The sequence below is a fragment of the Pieris rapae genome, chromosome 14, assembly GCF_905147795.1.
Source record: "Pieris rapae chromosome 14, ilPieRapa1.1, whole genome shotgun sequence".
In the NCBI taxonomy this organism is placed as follows: domain Eukaryota; kingdom Metazoa; phylum Arthropoda; class Insecta; order Lepidoptera; family Pieridae; genus Pieris; species Pieris rapae.
Window position 1 is genome coordinate 3,769,561 of NC_059522.1, and position 21,281 is coordinate 3,790,841.

A 21,281-nucleotide genomic window follows, 5' to 3' on the forward strand; every position below is an offset into this window, starting at 1 on the left:
TTAAAATAATAAATAATAATGTAATGACGAACAAGTTAAAAACAAAAAACAACTATGCTATCAAAAACGACTGCTGTAGTGTATAACAACCCTCCAATAGAGCAGGCAATACTTGTCTATGTCGTTTATTTGTTTTAAGTTACTAACTTTTGTTTCTTATACATACCGGTTTCTTAGCGACCGTCACAATAAAAAAAATCCCTTGGTATGCTACGGCGGTGCATCTACCGAATATCTACATCATTTAAAAACAAGCCGTGCTTGCACGTGTTAGTCTGGGGTCCAAAAATGCGTATTACACCGTATTCTAGAATATCCAATGTTCGCAGCTAGTAAAGGTATCTCTGGAGCAATTTGCAAACCAAGAAATATGTATTGATTGGTAAGTTCGTCAAACATATTAGTAGGAAGAAGTGTGAAGCGACAGTAGTGAGAAACCGTGCTGCCTAGATGTTAAATATTTGAAGAATATTGTGGGATAAGTGGAGTGGTTGCCTATCCCGCAGTACCATATAAGTATTACACCAAATAAGGAGTGTCTGGTTAACAATCAAATGATTTTTATTATTTCATCATGTATGCAAGAACAGAATGCTGTGTGGATATACTTAAATAAGTTAAAGTAACATCTATAAACGTGTCAGCAATATTATAATTGACTACAATTTACATACTCATAGAAGCTGTTTGAAGGTTTATTGTGGAATTGAACTTTGTAACGAACAGCTACTATTTATTTAATAAAACTCCGCCGTTTTAGTTATGATAGAGGAAAGTCGAAAGAGTACTTTAGTTAAAAGAGGTCAACAGAAAACAATTTTAAAATACTATACAGAAAATTCTTTATGAACATACATAAGGCTGAAATATAATGTTTCGACGTTTGCTGAAATCCAATGGTAAAAGCTAAATTACTTTGGGTGTAAATAACAAAACATTGATTTATTACTATTGACATTCATATAAATTACCAGGCCAGAGGAGATTTACAGGGATTAAGGCTAAGGTTTCCATTGCACGCACGTTGAAATAAGGGGCTGGTTGTAAACACTAGTTCAACTTGGGCATAGCGACTGGGCCCGTAGTTTAGTTCCGTACCACGGTGTCAGTCGATCGCTTTACTTTGAGCGGCCATCGCTACTCTTCAATAAATAAGCCCGTTCTAGCCGCGTGTGTTTGTGATATAATAACAGGTGTTGTGTACATTTGAAAAAGGATATTCTAAATTTAAAAATTAACTACAAATATTTATGGAATTCAAACTTTGGTAAAAATCTGGGTGCGATGAAAGTTTGAAGATTGTTATTTAAATTTACCGTGATTAAAACTTAAACAATGATAATAAAACTTTAAGAAATGCTATGATGGCGATAAATATTTGCTTCTTTTAAAATAAAATTACTGTGATAAAAATCGTTTAATAAAAAATAAGATATATAAAGTACTATAAATATAAACATGAACAGTTATACGCCGAGCGTCGGTAAATATAAAAAAGTTATAAGGCACTTTACGTTACTAAGTTACTTTAACTTATTGCATAATGTTTTGTAAACCATGTCCTGTCGCATCATTTCAATCATTTTCTTTTTAATAACCATTGAAATATTAGAAGAACTATTAATATAATATACACAATTTTATATCCAAATCACAATACATTGAGATGTCAATGTAGCTGAAACTGACATATGTTTTATCTAGATTTATTTCTACATAAAAATATTAAATAAACAAAATTTGTGATATTTAAAAATAAAGAAAAGTTTTTTTTATTATCAATTAATTAATATGAGCGAAATCGGTAACAATCGGATAGACCATGAAGTTAAAATGAACCTAAATAAAACAGAATAGTCAAAAAGTGTTGCAAACACAGATAGGTACTACAAAATTTCACATTTCTATTTTTTGTGTAATATACATTTACCTCCCTTTGGTATGTATGCCTATAGAAACACACTTATGTTTTGATTGTTAGCATCCGTGGTAAGTAAGCGTGACGTTTTATAATTAATTTAACTGTCTGCTACATTTGGAATATGATCGTAAAAAATAATTAAATTATATTATAAAATCCGGCGATTTTTAAGTAAAATATGTTTAATTTGAAGATATTTTTAATATACATATAAATATAAAACATATTGCGGTTTTACGAATTAAACTTGTGAAAGGTCGCCTACCTTTGGTTCCACGCTAATTGTTTCATACAAGTTTTCGTAAGTTATTCTTCAAGCTATAGGAGTAAGCTATTATATTGTATATTCATATATAATATATAGTAAAACACACTGCTTAAATCGTATGTTTTTATTTATCAAACAAAAATTGGTGAAAATCACAGTCAATTAATAATATTTAAAAACCAGACCCAGCAAACAATTATTTCCAGCGGTTCAACTGATCGATTCATCATTGATAGCGCAATGCATAACTGAGATACATTACTAAAAAAAATTACCGGTAAATAAAAAATAAAATTGGGTGGGCGACACTTACCAAGGAATAGTTTACGAGGTAATTAAACTCTTACCTACCGAATTGACAAGAAAAGATTTATAAAAAAATCGTTTAAGCAGTTATGGAGTTCTGTTACAAATACCGTAATATATTTCTATCTTAAAAATTTTACGATATTTTGCATAACTAACAATTCTAAACGAATATAGCTGATAAAGATACACGATTATGATTTATGAAATCGTTGAATATCGGTATACGACACGAAGTAACTTATCCGAGAGCGCCTTGGCAAGATTTTAATTGCATTTCACTTAAATTAAAACATTTATCCTTTCGCGTGAGTCTCCAAGGTCTGATTGTCAACCAGACCAGCTTATTATTATTATTATTCAAGAATTTTCTTCTGGTAGACCTTGATAAGGCTTTGATTATTGTTACTAAATGATGTAAATAATCGAATTAAGGTTTTTTGTTAACCTCATATATTATACAAACAAACATATTTTTATTAATATTTTCCTTGAGTGTTGTGCATACGCTGAAGTTTTGGAAGCCAAAATGACATAAATAGCTAAGTAACAATAAAATACACATATAACTAAACTATATAAATAATAATATCGCAAAATATCATTTAATATAGGAATATTATCTCTCTAAAAAGAAAACGTTTCGTAATTTTACGTTACGTTACGCTGCGTATTGTCGATTATTTTAATATATAATAACTTGATAGGAATATGGAGTTCTTTTCAGTTATTAGATGTTGTTAGGAATTATTCTATAAAATTTACTTATTAATAAATGTAGAGGTAATGTGAAAGCTCTTACACATCTCGTTATTTAGTTCATTGCACCCATGATCCCGTTCCCATCATGCTTCCATGTGAAGCTTCGTATTAATTACAGGCGACATTTTCAAGACATAGCATCTCAATTGCAATTTTATACCAATATTATTGAATGAATGAAATACAGTACGATTTTAGCGGAAGTTGCACACATCTATAAGTATCGCATTTCTGGACTCACCTCGATATGTATACGTAATGAAAATATGTTCTTTTGAAAACTTCCAACTTGTCATGAAGAAGAACAGTTTTAAACTTAGAATGCGGCGACCAACTTTCACTACATTTTTTTTAATTTCCGTTTTTTTTTTGTTGTAACTTTATTTTAACATTTTATCTTGTGACTGAGGATACAAAATATATTTTCTTTAAAGATAACTGGGATCAAATACGTACACGAAAACTAATAATAAAAAACTAAAATTAAAACTAAAATAAAAAACTAATAATTTAATTCTCTAGACAGTATGGCGGATTTTTTATCAGATATAAATAAGGATAGAAAAACTTCTAACGAAGATTAAATTATGACTATTTGACTAACCTTGGGGACGCAGATACATTTAAGATACATGAATGAATTTGCAAATCGAGGCACAAAAATCATTTTAAATAGTTAGATAAAATCTACGTTTATTACTACTACATACATGAATTCTACAAATAATCGTGTATTTTTAAAAGCGTATAAACGTAAAACGCACTAAGATTGAAAATGCGACAAGAACCTATTTTCTTTTAGAATCAAAAATTCATATTATTAGGGAGTAGACAAATTTTGACTATTATATTAATTGTTATGTCGAATATCAGAATTCTATAATTTAACAATAGGAGAAAATATTAAGAACTTATTATTTAAGTTTTTTATATTTGTGTGAGTTTAAAATCCTAACGGTAAAAGACCTATAACTCCCAATCTTCAGGTCCTCTACTGACAGGTTCGAGCTCTGAAATAATCAAATTCTAGCGATTAGATACTAGATTTTTATACTACTAGCAGACTCGGCCAAGCGTTGCTGTGGCTAAGGTTTTTGTTATATTACATAGTAGTAAATTAATCAAGGGAAACCGTAGGAGAACTTATGTGAAACCTAAACCAAACTAAACTACCTTTAACTCAGCGCCATCTGTTAGAATTGTATCAAATAATAAACAAATGTTAATGTTATCGTAATTTTAGTAAGGATGCCTATTTTTTTGAAAATGAAATATAGCCTATGTCACTCAGTAATGATGTAGCTTTCCAACAGTGAAAGAATTTTTCAAATCTGCCAAGTAGTTTCGGAGCCTATTCAATTCATACAAACAAACAAAAAATCAAACCTTTCCTCTTTATAATATTAGTATAGATTATTATAACTAGTAAAATCACTCAGTACGAAAAAATCTTTTTCATTGTCCATTAAGTTAACTGGCAACAGTTCTATTATTTGTTAGTGCCTATAGTATGTAGTTAATTTCTTCTTTTTTTTATTATCTAATTTTATTTTCTCTAATTAATTTCATATGTTTGTTTTTTTTTTGTTTCGTCTGTAAATTTTATTCACTTTCTCTTGTCAGTTTAGAGTCAGGTACTAACTAAAGCATTGTACTGTCTTGGTTGTACTGATAATCGTGAAGCCACAAGCTATTTTCCACCTCAGGTTTCTGTAATATCTTCCGTAATATATTCCAATAAACGAGTGGGAAATCATGCTCTCGAGAAATATAACTTATCATTTTGACAAATTAACCTCTAATCTATATCTCATGCTCCAATTATCCACTCGATCGATGTCTTGCTGCAGCCGTATACACTATCTATAGGCATGCTTCGTTTGAAATCATAAGCGACGAGCAAACTCTTATATGCGTTCCCGACGACTTTCGGTTGGTCGTTCAGCACTATCAGAAATTCCTGTCTTTTTTGGCTTAAGTCACTTGACTGCCTTCTGTATATTCATCAACCCGTTTGAACAAATTATAATACTGGAATTGTCTAGATTCAGTACTTGATTTAAATTATATCGAGAAATCGTGCACCTTGTAAATCGAATTTATTCAATCATATTGAAATTGGAATAATTATGATTGTCGGCGAAATTTTATATCATGTTTGTTGCAAATTGACATTAGGACGGCAAATTTTAACAACAATACTATGTAAGTATTTAAATTATTTGTCTAAATGCACTTAAAAAATAAATAAAGACGATAACGCTGTCAAATTAAAAAAATGTGATTTATATTGAAAACATGTTGTATACATTTATAATAAAGTAGCCTTTTGGTTCTTATCTTAAAAAATTCCGATTATTTTACATAAAGATATCGTGAACAGACGACATCTCAGCAAATTATCAATTAATCGAGGTCGTTTTTTATAATCTGTGTTTCATTCATTAATACGTTTTGGTATTATGAGAAACAAAAATTTTACTAAAACATATTTGGCCCACTTATCTGTGCTGCAAAATAATGATTAGAATTACGGACATTCTAATCATTGGGTTGGAGTTTTTAATGTTAAGTTGTAATTTCAAATGAGAAAGAGCAGAACGTGAGACACAGAATACGGACGGATATTCATTATATTACATGTTTATTTACATAGTTTTTTTTTCATAGTATCGATTTTATATCATGGTTTCGTTACATTATGTTATTATACAAAAAATTTAGGGTTTTACTCTGTGGAAACATTTTTTCATGACTGCTAGTGAAGATTAGAAACTCTTGAACTATAATTTATCGAAGTTAATTTTTAACGCAACTAATACTGAAGGTAAGTGTTCGTTCTTAGTCTGAAGACACGAATATATAGGTGCACTTTTTTACCTAACCTACGTAATAAGCCAGATTATTGGATATCATACAATAATCAGTTATTTATGAATAATTCATAATTAGTTTATAACTGGAATTATCACCTGAGCCAGTTTTAAGGTAAAAACTGGATATGAGTTAGTATTCATTCATATTTCATTTAATCAGTATTAATTCGTTTTTAATTATTTTTTCATAGTTGTTAATCATGTCTTCGTTAAACAAGCATAACAAAACAATCAGGTTAAATAAAAGATAATAGAGAATTAATTAAAGTTTAAAATCTTAATATTCGTAATTCTAATTACTTGTTATTTGGTACATCGCCAGAGGCGATGAGAACTTGGAGAAACGATCGTGGTTGATGATACAGAAGGCAAAAGAAGATTACGTCGTCGTTCACTAACCTGATGGACTGATCAAGAGATCAGAAGCGCTGGACAGAACCTGGTGGAAACAGAGAGTCCGCTTCAGCTGCTTCTGCACGACGCTCAGACATGAGCAAATGAGGTTAAAAATACAGAAAAATTGATTTTCATACGAGTTTATCTATTATTCTTTTATTTCATAAAGCGAAGTGAGGATGCATGCAGAATGCTTTCGAAAATATAAAGAATTATCGTTTAATTCTTCGTTATTATTTATTCTTATTTACGAAGTCCTTTTTTGTCTTTAAATTACAAACTTCCAAATTACATAGCAATCAAACGTGGCATTTTCTCTATATATCTTACCATTAATGAACTCTATGCAATATCGGAGCAACAAAATATTATAATGTTAAATAGCAAACTTTCATAAATAGGCATTTAAGCCTCCGACGATTGACAAGGAAATTGATGATGAGCATTTCTAATCTAAAGTTTCACCGTACCCATAGTGACAATATTGTGAGAAATTTTACCGTTCCCTCAGGTCTTCTCTAGCAATTAGAAGACAATTTAATTTCAATTTGCACAGTCACCAGAAATCCTACCCGATATCGTCGGTGTTATAATTTTTTTCATGAGACCGTAGGCCAAAACATGTGGGTCAAATAAAGTATCAACTGCCAGGCATTGTCCCTTGAAATGCCGGTGGCTTGTGTGTATTCCTGAACTTTGACCCAATGGTACACTGTTATTTTGGATGCCAAAGTCATATCGTTTCGGAATTGCTCCTACTGGGAGATGGATCAACAAAGACTACGGGCGCGGTGAAATTCCTTAAAACCGCTCTATGGAACTTTCCACAAATTTTACATTTATACGTAATTATTGACGTAGAAAATCGAAACAGAAAAGTACTATTAAATAAAACCTTTTATTAAATAGTACTTATACGTTTTTAATATGTCTGTGCTCTTAAATGGTTCTAACGACGGTCTAAGTACAAGCTTAGTAGCCGTATTACCTTTCGCCTCGTACTTATGTCTTAGTGGGGTCAATCACTTGTGGACAGATTAACACTTCACACGATCGATTTCTATGTTCATCCCCACATTATATAAAACTAACTTGGGCTACATAAAACTTAGAATTTCTTGTCATTCAGGCAATCAGGTAAAGCGTCCTCCACAATGTTAATGAATGGAATTAATCCAGAACCTTTCAGGGAGTTTTCGTGACTTATAATCTATTGTTGATGATTTTGCTTATTATTTTGTTGGTATACATAAATTAATTACTAAGAATTGTGTGTTTAAAACCCTTCGCTAAGGGATTGGATTTTGGTGATAGAAGTCTACTATCCCTGAAATATTAATATATATATACATGAAGCGTACAAATCAATTTATAACCTATTTTACTATAATTCTATACATTCGACTAAAGAATTATTAATAATGGAATTTAATCGTTTCAAACCTTATTTAGTTGATACCAGAAAAAATGATACATCAATTATGTTGGCTCACTATTTTAGCTGTGTAAAAATTGCTGCATTTTAAACTAAATCCAATATAAACATTTATTTTATGCATACAAATCTCAGGCACGTAATTAATAAAAAAACCTTTAGGTATATAATTACAACTAAGTATTTAAGTCATGACGGTAATTTACCTACATAAGAGTTTTAGCTAAAACATAATTATTACTTGAAACGGCGGTGTACCGTAACTGTGAGTATTTTATTCTTATATAGTAGTTACAACTTCCAACTCACAGCATGGATTAGTATCAATAATGCGGCGTCAATGTAATGTACTAACTCGTTATAATACCATTAAGCAGTGCAGGTGATTATTGCACCTCCCGCATTATAATTGTATGATGCAATTTTATGACATCGAAATGCCTATAAAAAGATTTTCGATGAACGAACTAAGATTCTAGATGCAAACCAATTTAGTTTAATTATATTAAGATTTAAATATTACCAACAATATTAAATTTGTATGCATTGATTTTCAAACAAAAGAAAAAAGAAAAGACATATTCGGCCACGTTACAAAATAAAATCTTTATTTTAATTTTGATTTCCTAAGATTTTTAGAAATTCTTTTATCAATTATAAATAGAAATCATTATAATTACAAGTTACCACTATTCGAATGAATCTTCATGACGCTTAAGTTATTGTTTCAGTATCATTTTTTAAAGATTTATAATAATTTTAAGATTGTATGATAGGAAACTATCATTTTTTTAATAGTGTATTGTATTTTGTATGACTTATTATAATTATAATATAATATAGGAATGACTTTGTAAATATTTGGCCTGACCTTAATTATTACCGTAACTTGTTAACCTTAAAAGTAACACTCAAAATTAATTAGATGAATTTAATTAATTACGATACTCTTATCTTTGAAGTGTCAATACTTTATACATTACATTTAATTGAGAAACTACAAAAACCTTTATATCACAGCGCAAAAACCTTTTAACTTACAATTTGAACTCGAATGAAATGCGCTAATGTGACTAAATGTGCTCGTAAATTCTGTATTTTGTAATACTTTCACTTTTATCTGGTATGATTTTTATCTTTTTTATAATTTTTTCACATAACTCTTTACTTCAAAGTGACTAGGAGGCTTCAAAGACAATATTCTCAGCCACTAAAACCTTCCGGTATCATGCTCAATCGTGACGTGTAATGTTTGTTTTTCCTATTCTTTTGAATTGCATCGCCATTAATGAACCCATGAGGTTAGCTTTTTAGTTTGTTTCATTAATATTTTTTGGTTTGTATTAGATTATTGTTTTTAGGATTTGGATGGTCATTCCATTTCACGTGTTATTTTTTTAATAATATAAATGGTCCAACAAAATTAAGAATATGTCAGTATAACTGTAAAAGTAATGAAACAGAGAATAATTTCGTTTTAACGCTTTTAGGAAGCCATATATAGTTATATAATGCAATAAATAAATACATTTGTTTACATAGAAGTAAATTTTAGTATATTGTTTCAGAAACACATAATATAAATAACTGATACATTTTTGACTATATCCATGTGTAGTATTTGTTAGAGTCAGTAACAATTCTGTATTAGTTGTTAGTATTGGTTAGTAAAAACACAAAAATAATCAATAACTTCTAAAGTGGTAAATTAACAGCACAGCAACGGTTTAAAATATACGTGTGTTTGTAAGCAACACATTCAGAATACCATAAACGATGCATTAAGAATGCCACCCATTTCCTAATGATGACATAAAAAACTGTCAATCCGGTCTCGGCAATCATACCTGGCACAATGCAGAACACAGCTTCAATAAATTCTTGTAAGAGGTATTTGCACCAACTAAAACCTTTGTATTGAATGCATTACATGAAAATCCGGTGACATATCAGGTCAATATCAATATAGGATTAAACCCTTTGATGCCACATGCGATTCACGGTAGTGTAGGTTGTACAAGGTTCTACACTGAATAGTTAATAACATATAAAGAGAGGTATATCTATACCTTCCGCATTCCACTTCATAATAATTAATGCATGTAAGGAATGTATCTTAAAGACATAAGTTATTTTTTTTCTATGTTTGTTATAGGTAAAAAAGCATAAGTATGGAAATATTATTAACGTGTACAGTAGGCCTCGCCGACCAAAGTTGCTAAAAATCTTGGTCGTAAATTATATTATATTAGTGTGTATTTCGTTCAAAAAATTTTACTTCAATAGAATATTTATAATATTATAAACTAAACTGAGCGTTATCAGTAAATATTATTAAAAACATATAGAAGACAGTTTCATCTATCACATAATTGCAACTAATAGTTCCACGCATTAACAACATGAAAAAACCTCAAAGCCGCAAGATAGAGATATAGTTGGTATTTTGTCGTTATTCAATAAGTGTTGAATTACACGAAGGTATAAAGTAAACAAAATATTTGATTACATACAAGTGTGAAGTGAAATTCAATCAATCATAATCAAAATTGCAAAGGGACGGGGTATCTAAGAATCATATTACATTTTGTAATTATATTCCATATTAAGTAGTAACTACATAAATGGACGTTAACGTTAAAGTTTTATGTACATTTTTTTTATAGGACGGGGGCCTAACGGCCAAGAGGCTCACCTAAGACATTCTTAATGCAATGAGTATTAGAAATACGTTATAATTGCGTAATGGCAGTATGAATTCTGAATCTTATCGATATAACAGTGTAGGTGGACAAGCCACATACTTGTTTTCATAGAATCCGCCTAATGTCACGAGCGGCGAACGAAATGTATAGAGTTAAGGCTGTAGGAAAAGTTTATACATACTAGCACCTGTCTCTCAGCAATTATCACACAATTATTCCATAAAAGATAATGATCAGTTTATTTGTATCATTAAAAATTATATACTCTTAGCCTATCATTTTTTATAGTAAAGGTTGAATATTAACGTTTTTATAAATATGAGGGTCTAAGCAACGTCACGTTTGCGTCATTGAATTCGGTCGGAGCGCAATTTTCGTGTTCTTTTAGAACATACGTTTTACTATTCATCTCATGTTTCACGAGATTTTTTTTCATTAAAACTAATATTGAATTATTTTATAACTTGTGCTTATACCTTTATTACCCGAATACTAATCTGATCGTTATAAGTCAATATTATTAAAAACAAATATTATAGAAGACAGTTTTATCCATCAACCAAAAAATTATTTTTTTGGCGGTATCACTTAACATCAGGTGAGCCTCCTGCCCCTGTTCTATAAAACAAAAAAAATCAAAAACAGAATAAATTCTTATATATTGGCATTTTTTTTTTACAACATAACAAGAACTTAATTTGGAGTTCCTTACTGAAGTGACTTCAAAGAACTATAAGTGCGACCGCTAGTAGAGGCTAATTGAAAAGATATTTCAAGTTTTATCGACACACATCGTGTGTAATGAGTGAGCCAAGTAAGTAAAGTAATCCACTTATATATATAATTCGTTGTTACATTTAACGAGTATTTTCTTTATATGTGCCGTTATTAATGTGATATCTAAATATAACACAGAGCATAATCATCTATAAAATAAAAATGAAACTCAAAATACACTTAGCAAAACAAAGTGCAAAAATCGTTCTCTTACTCTAATAACTTATTTATGGAGATAAATATTGTTAAATGTAAAAAAAAAATTACTTTTATTTATTTCTTAGGTTTTTATTTCATAAAGTCAAACATTATCAATGAGGTAGCATAGCAAAATGTTCAATATTGGTAAGTAGCTACTAAAAAGGTATGCTAATTAAAAAACAAAATAAGGCGACAAGCGGGGACAGCTTGTTTCTTATAAAATCTATGCGACTGTATTTCTTTATTCCTATGACCTTGATGTATCAATAGATTAACCTTTTCATTTTATTTGTTGTTGTTCAATATGATAAAAATTCCAGCGTAGGCGCTGTACACTAGGAATCTGGTTAATGCGAAGGGTCAGTCAAAAAGCATCCTAACGGAACCCTCTCTGCTGTCAAAACATGTACTTAGTACGCAGCAAATCTTTTTTCAACCAAAATAGACCAGTGAGAAATTTACTTTATTCAAAGAAAAATTCAAAATTCACCGAAGGTCACTCAGGTATATAAATTATCTTAAAACAGCAATAAATAGGCATCTACAAATATTATTTACAGAAGATTCTACAACTTTTTCAAAATATTGTAGATGTCTTATTAAATATTAACTTTATTAACTTATTTGTTTGTTAATTATAGAAGTATATTTTAATTTGCAATTTTTTCGTTTATCAATGAAGCATGAAATCTTACGTTTTTTGAGTAATTAAAGTGTAAATTTTAATAAATACCTCAAAATTGTACATAATTAAAAGAACATTTTCGAATTTGAGGTTTTTTCAATTTTTTGCATTTTTTAATAATATTTCCTATAGTAATGTATATTTTTTTTACACCATCAGAAAGTAGATATTTCAACGAACAAAAAGCCCCCAAACTTTTTGAAAAAAGCTGAAATTTTGACGTCAGAATTTTCGATTGAAAATTAGGGTGCTTTTTTGATATTAAGTTAAAATGAGGCGAAAAAATAAATATTTTTAATCAAATAAATTACAGTATATTTGGGACATAATAAGGTAAGTTTTCACCAAATTTCGTAGAAAAAAAAAACTTTTTAAAAAAGATATAAATAAAAAACTAAAAACTTGGTTTTTTGAATTTTTCACCTAAATTTTGAGGTTATGTGAAAAAATTGTAAATACCAAAGTTGTAGATCTTTTTATGACCTACAACTTTGCCATTTAACTTTTTTCCATAGGACTGGTAGTTTCGCCGGAAATCAAGATAAACAATTTTTCCCCCTTAAAAGTCACCCCCCTCCCACTTCCCGAACTCGGATCGACCGTAATTTATTTTTCCTTTCATTTTGATCATATTCCCCTGCATTTCTAATGGGTTTCATCCTACTGTAATTTTTTTTGGTTTCAAAAATTATCGACACTGGTCTAAAAGAAACACCAGTTTGTTTTTCTTTCTTAGTTATTTTTAAAGCTTCATTCTTTTTTTCTGGTACTATACTTTTCTGTAATAATTTAAATTCATATTTATAGCCTCGAAGCAAAACCATTTTACAATTAAAATCATAACAAAGATTGCATAAGAACAGGTATAACCGTTTAGTCGTTGTAAAACGACTTTTAAATAATTATTAAACATTTACTGTCAAAGTTACTGAAATAATACATTTCCTTTTGTTTTGCTATGATGCAAGAAAGGTAAATGTGAAGTTCATAAATTTTTTATTTTATTACAAAGTACGCCTGCTAAATGTCAAAAGTGGATTGACTTCATTACATTTATTTAAAGCTTTAACTTTTAAAATACGTCTCTGATCTTCTTGCAGCCAGAGTAAGCCAACAGTTCCGAGTGATTTTATTTCGTAATAATAATTATAAACCCATAAAACCGCTACGAAATGTAACACGGTCTTATTTACGGCTGATTGATCTGTCATTAGTTATTCAAATTCCGATTACGGTCAATATATTTAACTGTGTGCCTGATTTCTTCAAATCGAGTTAAAACACTTAACATATGTTGCTAGATAAACCTAACGGCTTTTATATGAATTTAATTATGTTGTTATAATTTTATAACCACTACGTATTTATGGCATATTATTATTCATAAAGGGCACATTTAGTGAGATTTCAAAGGTTAATTAATAATTGAAGGTTTCATATTATATCGTAAGACATAAGTAAAAAATCCGATAATTAAAAATATATTATTATAAATTTATATACGGTTTTATACATAATATGTGTCGAAAGACTCCAAATGTGCAATAATAACGAACACAACGAAAATAAAAAGAAATAAACTATGCTACAACAGATATCAGAAAATATCTTTATGGTATGTAGTTGCATCTTCATAACGAAATATTAAATATATGTTTTCAAACTAATTATTACAAAAACATCCTCCTTTTTTTTAAAGAGGTTATATGATTTGGAGAAATTAGTATCGTTTTGTATGTTGACACTACGACTATCTTTGTTAACTTATAAAAATAATACTTATTTTTTACTTAAAGAGATCGCTTCAAACTCTAAAGAAGTAAATCGTTACTAAACGTATTAAACGTATCTACGTATTTAAATATTTCGTATATGATATAAATACGTTTATTTTTATGTTATTGTAAATAAATAAACACAAAAATAACATTTCATAACACTTCTGCCTTGACAATTCCATTATCCGTTCTCTTCTAATTGAATGTATTCTACATTTAAATCTCATTAGGAAAAAATTTAAACGGAATATCTGACACACATTAGTAGCCTTTTTACTTTCATTGTACATAAGAAATTTTAATATTTACACATTTAATTACCTGCTATACAATTGCAAAACGATAGTGACAAGGACTTGAATCAAGAAATTCTATATAGATGAAACGCATTAAATAAAGTAATATTTTTAATATGGGTTTGTGAGTTTTATAGTAATATAAGTAATAATGTACTTATATATTATATCTGTTTATTATGTATTTATTTACTTCTACTTATTTATGATATTAATATAATGTGTTGGCCTAGTGGCTTCACGTCTATGTGAGCGTTTAACACTGGCTTAAGTAGTGAAGGATACATCGTGAAGTAATCAGGCATCAGCATACCTTAGAGTCTTAGACTTAAAGAGTCGACGACAAGTATAAGGCATAGATAGCTTCGCCAACTTATCAAATAGGAAAAACAAATATGAGAAAAAAACAAATATTTACGAAACAGCCTAGAAAATGGTAGCGTCATTTGGTATTTTTTTGTTTAATCAGGTTATGTAGGATGAAATTAATTAAGTTTTTAATAACAAAGAACGTAATCTTAATTGCCTTAATCATTTATTCTTTTGGAACGCGATAATTTGCATTGTTTTATAAATTAAGCAATCAATGTGTTACTGACTTCACCATTAAGATATATATGAACAAATTAATTATAACAAGTTAAATATCAAGTAAAATATAGTATGACTGAAATTGCGTTTATTAACGCCATTGTCACGCATTTTATTTAGATAAAAATCATCAATAAAAATCGCCAAACGAATTTTTGTAGTAATAATTTCATTGCGAAATCTAGTCATGGACTGCATATTAAAAAGTCAAATCTTTTTGTTGTTTTTTATTTTTCGATTCCAGTTATATCTACATTAATTAATATTCTTATAAAACACATTAGTGACCGAATTGCTGACTGTCAAATGTAAACATCGCGTCAATAAGATCACTCTAACACCGACTATGATGTAGAAAACAACTAATTCGTTAACATTTATAACTAAACAGATTTATTAAACATAAACCAAAAATAATATATAATAAACAATTGAGTCGATAAAAGAAAATGATGTATTAACATTGTGATCGTCATTATATTTACGGACGTAATAACTTTTTAAAATGACAACTCAAAGAGAAGAAATCCAGACCGTGAGCCGAACAAGGATTGTGTTATCACAGGTAAGACATTCTTCTTATTTTTTTTAGTGGCTTACGATAAAGATAGATATATTTTATCAACGGTAAGTGTTCGTGAGAGAATCGATAGACAAACAGAAACAAATACGGCAAGATCTTGGCATTGGTTTAAATGATTTTATCCGCCTATTTAAGCCTTGCAGCACTTGTGTTTTTCATCTTTTGGTACATGACATGCATTTTGCAATAAAATATAGATTTTTACTTTGTAGCTTTTGAAGTGAAAGTGATACTAGTGATGATAAAACTCAAAACTCAAATAGTATGTTACTTGTAAATAAATGAAAGTTTTCGATATATACACTTTGAAAATGATAACTAGCAATTTATTCTCAAATTCACGAGATACTTTTTTTATTATTAGAAAAATAATATACTAATTTTACAAATTTATTCATACATAAGTAAGTTGTTAATGATACACTGGTAGCATCCTCATATGCTGAGAGGTAGTATAAGTAGTAAGTCCCGACGATAGAAAAGTTTGTATATAAACAAATACAAGGCTCGATTCTCAGAATAACATTTAAGTAAAAAAAAATATACTAAAAATCGAACACCTTAAAGTTTTATTTGAGGTTCTTTCTCCATTATAAACACTTGTTCTAAAGTATAGTGAAACAATGGCCTGGTCTAAGAGTCCGACGATGCTATTACAAAATATTTCAATGTGTAAATATTTTACCTTTATTTTAAATTGCCATTTTATTCTCCTTTATAGCTGGAATCCATTAAGAACTAATATATGATATCGTTTGCCAATTAATTAAATCAATATCCCTCCTATTTATCTTATTCTAACAGTTGCTGTGTCCACATTGAAATACAAACAGGTTAAAGCCAAGCGTTGCTTATAAAAAAAATCAAAATAATATTTACATTCAAGTAGCGTAAACAGAGAGAGTGGAAGTCCTTAGAGGAGGCCCATGTCTAAGGACAAGCGGTATAATGAAATCAACCCGCTTGCCGAATAATTATTAGAATTAATTTTTTATTTTTAGTGGAATCTTTTTTAGTATTTCACACTTTTATGTACCTAATATGTAGATACAGCAATAAAGGCTTTATTATTATTATTAATGATATGGAGAAAGATACTTTGTTAAAGAGATTGACCTTATTTATATTAGACACCTACCTAATTTGTAATGAGGTACTACCGTCCAAAAATTAAATTAGAGGCAAATAAATAATACTAACGTAAAAGAGTCATTATTTTTTATACTTGGAAATTATAAAGTCAATTATGCACAGTTTGATCAAGAATGATATCTCATGTAGTAGTCTTTGTTTTGCGTATTTCATTCCAAAGCACAAATATTATAAATAAAATATGTAATGGATCAGATATAAACCTACCTTTGAATATATATAGGTTTATTAAAATATTCGTTAATATCAAAAGGCTCAAAAATTTCAAGTAATATTATTTTTAATTATTGATTCAGGACAGATAGTTGAAAAAAATAATAATACCAAAAGACTTATTTATATAACTATGTTTTGTTATTGTTATGGAACTTACTTATCACTCTATTGTCTATTCAATGGATTATCGGATGCAGTTGGTAACGTGAATTAAATTTATATAAATACTTAGGTATAAACTCTACCGGAAATCCTTAAAACAATTTTGTTTTATTAATCCGTTTACTAATTCTTGTTTAAATAACACACATATATGTGTTGCATGATCCTAATAGAAGATAGACTAGTTATGTAATTACGTATGTTAATTAACTTTTCTCGTGGCTCATTCAGCTGATCGCAGATTCCGCTATAAAACACTAATAATCCATAGTATTAAAGCATATTATCGCTAATAATACACACAGCCTCAATCAATAGGGTTACCTATATCGTGCAGTTTTTAATTAAAATATTATCTTAATTTTTCTTTCTGCGAAAAGTATACATAAATCCATCTTTTTCATCGTTAACTAACTGCTTTTATGTACCTATACTTTTATATGTATTTTTCTTTTCTATTTTATTTTAGGTGTAATTTATAACATATATTACATAAATATTTATTAATTTAAAAATAGAAAGAAGTACGATAGCTCTTGAAATAAATATCTCGGTTTGTGAGTCCAAATATTGGCCTTAACCTTTTCCAATAACTGAGCGTCGATTGCCAATAAACCTCGATTGACTTTGATAAGGGGCCATTCTTTCTGTATCTGCTATCATTAAATTATAAGAAAGTAAATAAATATTTATTTTATATAATATTATATTAATAACTACTTTTTTCTTATTCCTAGCAACCAGTTTTATGGTAAGGTATGCTTCCCCAATATTCTGTATACTGAAAGAAAAAAAAATGCATTATACTAGTATTTAATAAGTCGGTACTAAACAATAGAAATATTTTTTTTTATTTACATATTGGAATTATACTATGTAATACATTAATGACTAAAAACATACTTCGGAATTAACACAATACCGCTAGAAAATGTTGCTAACGCAACATTTTCTAAATTTTGTTTGATAATTAAGATTGCGACATCAGAGCTCTTGAATTCACAGATATTGAGAGAATTGCATCGAAATTGGGCTTCGTTCTTTGATGACGTCATTTGTCAATTATTAGCTATCAATGAAATCAGTATTGGTGGGCCAGGCCTTGCTGGCGGAGCAACAGCTCTCGATAATACAACTACAAAAATTATATACAATAGAAGACAATAAGTAAAGTTTTATACGTTTTCAACTTGGTAACCAACTTAATATAGTGTTGTCGTTATCTTAACATAACCTGTACTATCCAAAGTAAATACTAAGTCGTTCCGCGATCTGCATCATTTTTATAGCAAAATATATTTTCGCAAATCACGTAGTATATTTACGTGATCTATATAAATATTCAATTTAAAACGGCTATAAACAGTTTTACATAACACGAGGTTTTTCAGTAACGTCCGCGTGTCTTTCGTATCCCTTCGATTTAAAAGTTTCGCGTAAACCAAGACGTTACATATCAAATATAATTTAAAGGATCTAATTGAAAAATAATATGCGATGCCAATACAGCATTCAATTGGGTCGAGCCGCTTTTAAGAACGCGCCGTAATGAAGCCATCTCAATTGAGCTAACTTTTTTCCGGATGAGCCTGCAAACATTTTGAAGTGATAATTAGCTAACTGAAGAATTTCGTACCCCATTAGGCCGAGTACTTGTTTTATATAATTTCAAAGTATTTATCTACAATGCTGCGCTTTGAATAATTACACAAGTCTGCAAAAAAAAAAAAATAAGAGCTGTTTTGGTTTTTATGTTGAATTCTTACGTTTTTGGCTATGCTGAATTCGAAAATAACTTTCATTTTGTCCTAGAACGTCACGTTTTCTGACAATGTAGGTTCTATGTTAAACAAGTTATTATCGTAAAATAAAACATAAAAAATTAAAAAATTAATTTATAATTGCGTAACAAAACTATTTTTTATTTAAAATACATTAATTAATAAGCACTAAATACATTTTTTTTCCTAGTGAGACTCCTTTTGGTACATTTTCGCTTGTGGGAAGCATCTGGAAGGTCTCTTTGAAGCGTCCAACAGTAGTCTGCCATCATTGAGACGCTCCATCTTCCCTGGTATCTTTTTTCCATCTCCTTAATATCTTGGTGAAATCGTTCACCTTGCTCTTCACTCACGTCTCCTAAATTTTCTGGAAAGTAGTCGAGGTGGGAATGAAGAAAATGTACTTTTAAACTCCTTAAGCAACCTAAGGCTTGAAATGCTTTTAACATTCTTTTGACGATTTGTTTGTAGATTGGGTCTTTGTAATTGCCTAAAAAGTAAATTCCTGCTTTTAAGCCTTGATCCAAGCAACTCAGCAGCGTTTTTAGGAAGATTCAAGTCTCTTATCGAATCATTTAGCTCGCCCTAGGAAAACAATTTCGGACTGTTGTCATCTTCAAATTCAAAACTTGATTGGTCATCGGGCTTAGGTACAGCACCATCTTCGTCAGAACTTGGAATCTCTTCCAAGGTAGCAGGGACCTTGGGAACTGGTATTTCGGTCCCATGAGGGATGGGACGAGTAGCTGATTGCAGATTGGAGTAGGAAATTGACTGCTTCCATTTTGAATTATACCCTTTCACATTACACGAACAAAAGTAACAATCATCACTATGGTTCTTTTGCTCGGCCCATACCATAGGAATCGCATATCGGAAAGCTTTTTTCTTGCCCTTAAACCAATTTCGAAGGTCTTCAATACATCGTTTGCAGACTTTATGAGGTGCCCAAGCTTTATCCTGATCTCCAAGTTTTAAGTCAAAATACGCAAAGTATACTTTTTTTACAAAGTCCGTAATATTCACTTGTTGCTTTAATATCATATATTCGCCACAAATGTAACAGAAACTATCAGACGAATTCACACACTTCCGCACAGACGACATTGCACTATATTGATCTAAGATCTATAAAACAATGACGAGTTAACACGTAATTGTACCGCGCCATACTCGACACTGTCGGAGCGCGCACGTTCAGGTTACAATATGTTTATATTTGTTAATGTAGCTCAAACAGGTGTCCGTTATTAAGAAATTAATGATAGTTACGTCCAGTAAACATTTAAAAACAGTTATAAAAATAAAATTATACCCATAGTTTATGACTACAAGTTAGCCCAAAACTCCCTTTTTTGTAATAAAATTGTGTGATTGTAAAAAAACCTTACGTTCTGGAATTTTTTGAGTATTTTCTTAGTTTTCAGAACACCTTAATACATAGAAATCAGTTGAAAATATCCAGACAGCATTTTTGTTGTAGACCTGTGTTATTATATTAATAACTACTAAAAAAGGAAGTGGGTTGTAAATACCGTGTCATATTTTTTTGTTTCTTATTTCTTATTGTCTTGTTTATTACCTAATTGTTAAAGCAACAATGTAATCGTGCAACTCACCGATTTGTTGTTAGGTTACAATACATCGAACAGTTACACACTTGAAGTATCAGTTTAATTATAAATTCGTTATTGCATCCAATTGCGCTAATAATCGTCGATTAGCCTCAATTTCTGTTATAATTGCTTTAAAACATTAATAGTAAAGTTGTTTTTTTACAAATCCATTTGTTAATGTAATTCAAAAAACCAATAAAATTAGATAATATCTTGTAAATATTAAAGAACTGGTTACATTTATTCAAATAAAATATGTTTATTATTGAATATAAAATACAAGTGTCACTCATTCCACATCATTAATTTAAATCGGTAAAAATACAGAGGGTGTAGGCCGAGAGTAAAAGCCGGTGTAAAAACCTCTCGGTTCTTTTTTGAAACAGAAAATCATCAAACAAAATATCTTAGCAAAGAACACGTATTAAAATATCAAAATATCGCAAATTAATTAAAAGTAGCCTGTGTCCCAGACCCTACTAGATAATCGTTTACTTTTACACAGCTTTCCTTTAGTACATTCCTTAAATTTATTAAAAAAACAAGAGATAAAAGAGCCTCTGGGATTTTATTAAAGAATCCCATTCCCCAAAAAATAACTTTAGTACGTGGAAATTGCATCATGCGTTAGTTCCGAGTATTAACATGATGCGTATATTCTATTCTAGTAAAGTTATCACTATTTTTGTATACATACATACACAATGTTTTCATTAATATATGGCGAGGGAAAGGTAAGTATTTTAATTTCCTTGACTTTATCTCTTTGAGATA

General features: G+C 29.6%; 1 protein-coding gene across 3 annotated transcripts in view; it reads left to right on the top strand.

Annotated features, from left to right (window-relative positions):
• The first annotated feature begins 1,081 nt into the window (after positions 1–1,081).
• Positions 1,082–21,281, top strand: part of LOC111004402 (facilitated trehalose transporter Tret1) — a 32,403-nt gene continuing 12,203 nt past the window's right edge. The window contains exons 1-2 of one of the 3 annotated variants that reach the window (XM_022275425.2): positions 1,082–1,193; positions 15,389–15,562. In XM_022275425.2, the coding sequence (XP_022131117.2) occupies positions 15,503–15,562 (60 nt within the window). In that variant the 5' untranslated portion in view covers positions 1,082–1,193; positions 15,389–15,502. Of the gene's footprint in view, positions 1,194–15,241; positions 15,563–21,281 lie in introns of all 3 variants that reach the window. The other 2 variants (XM_022275424.2, XM_022275426.2) reach the window with 2 other exon arrangements.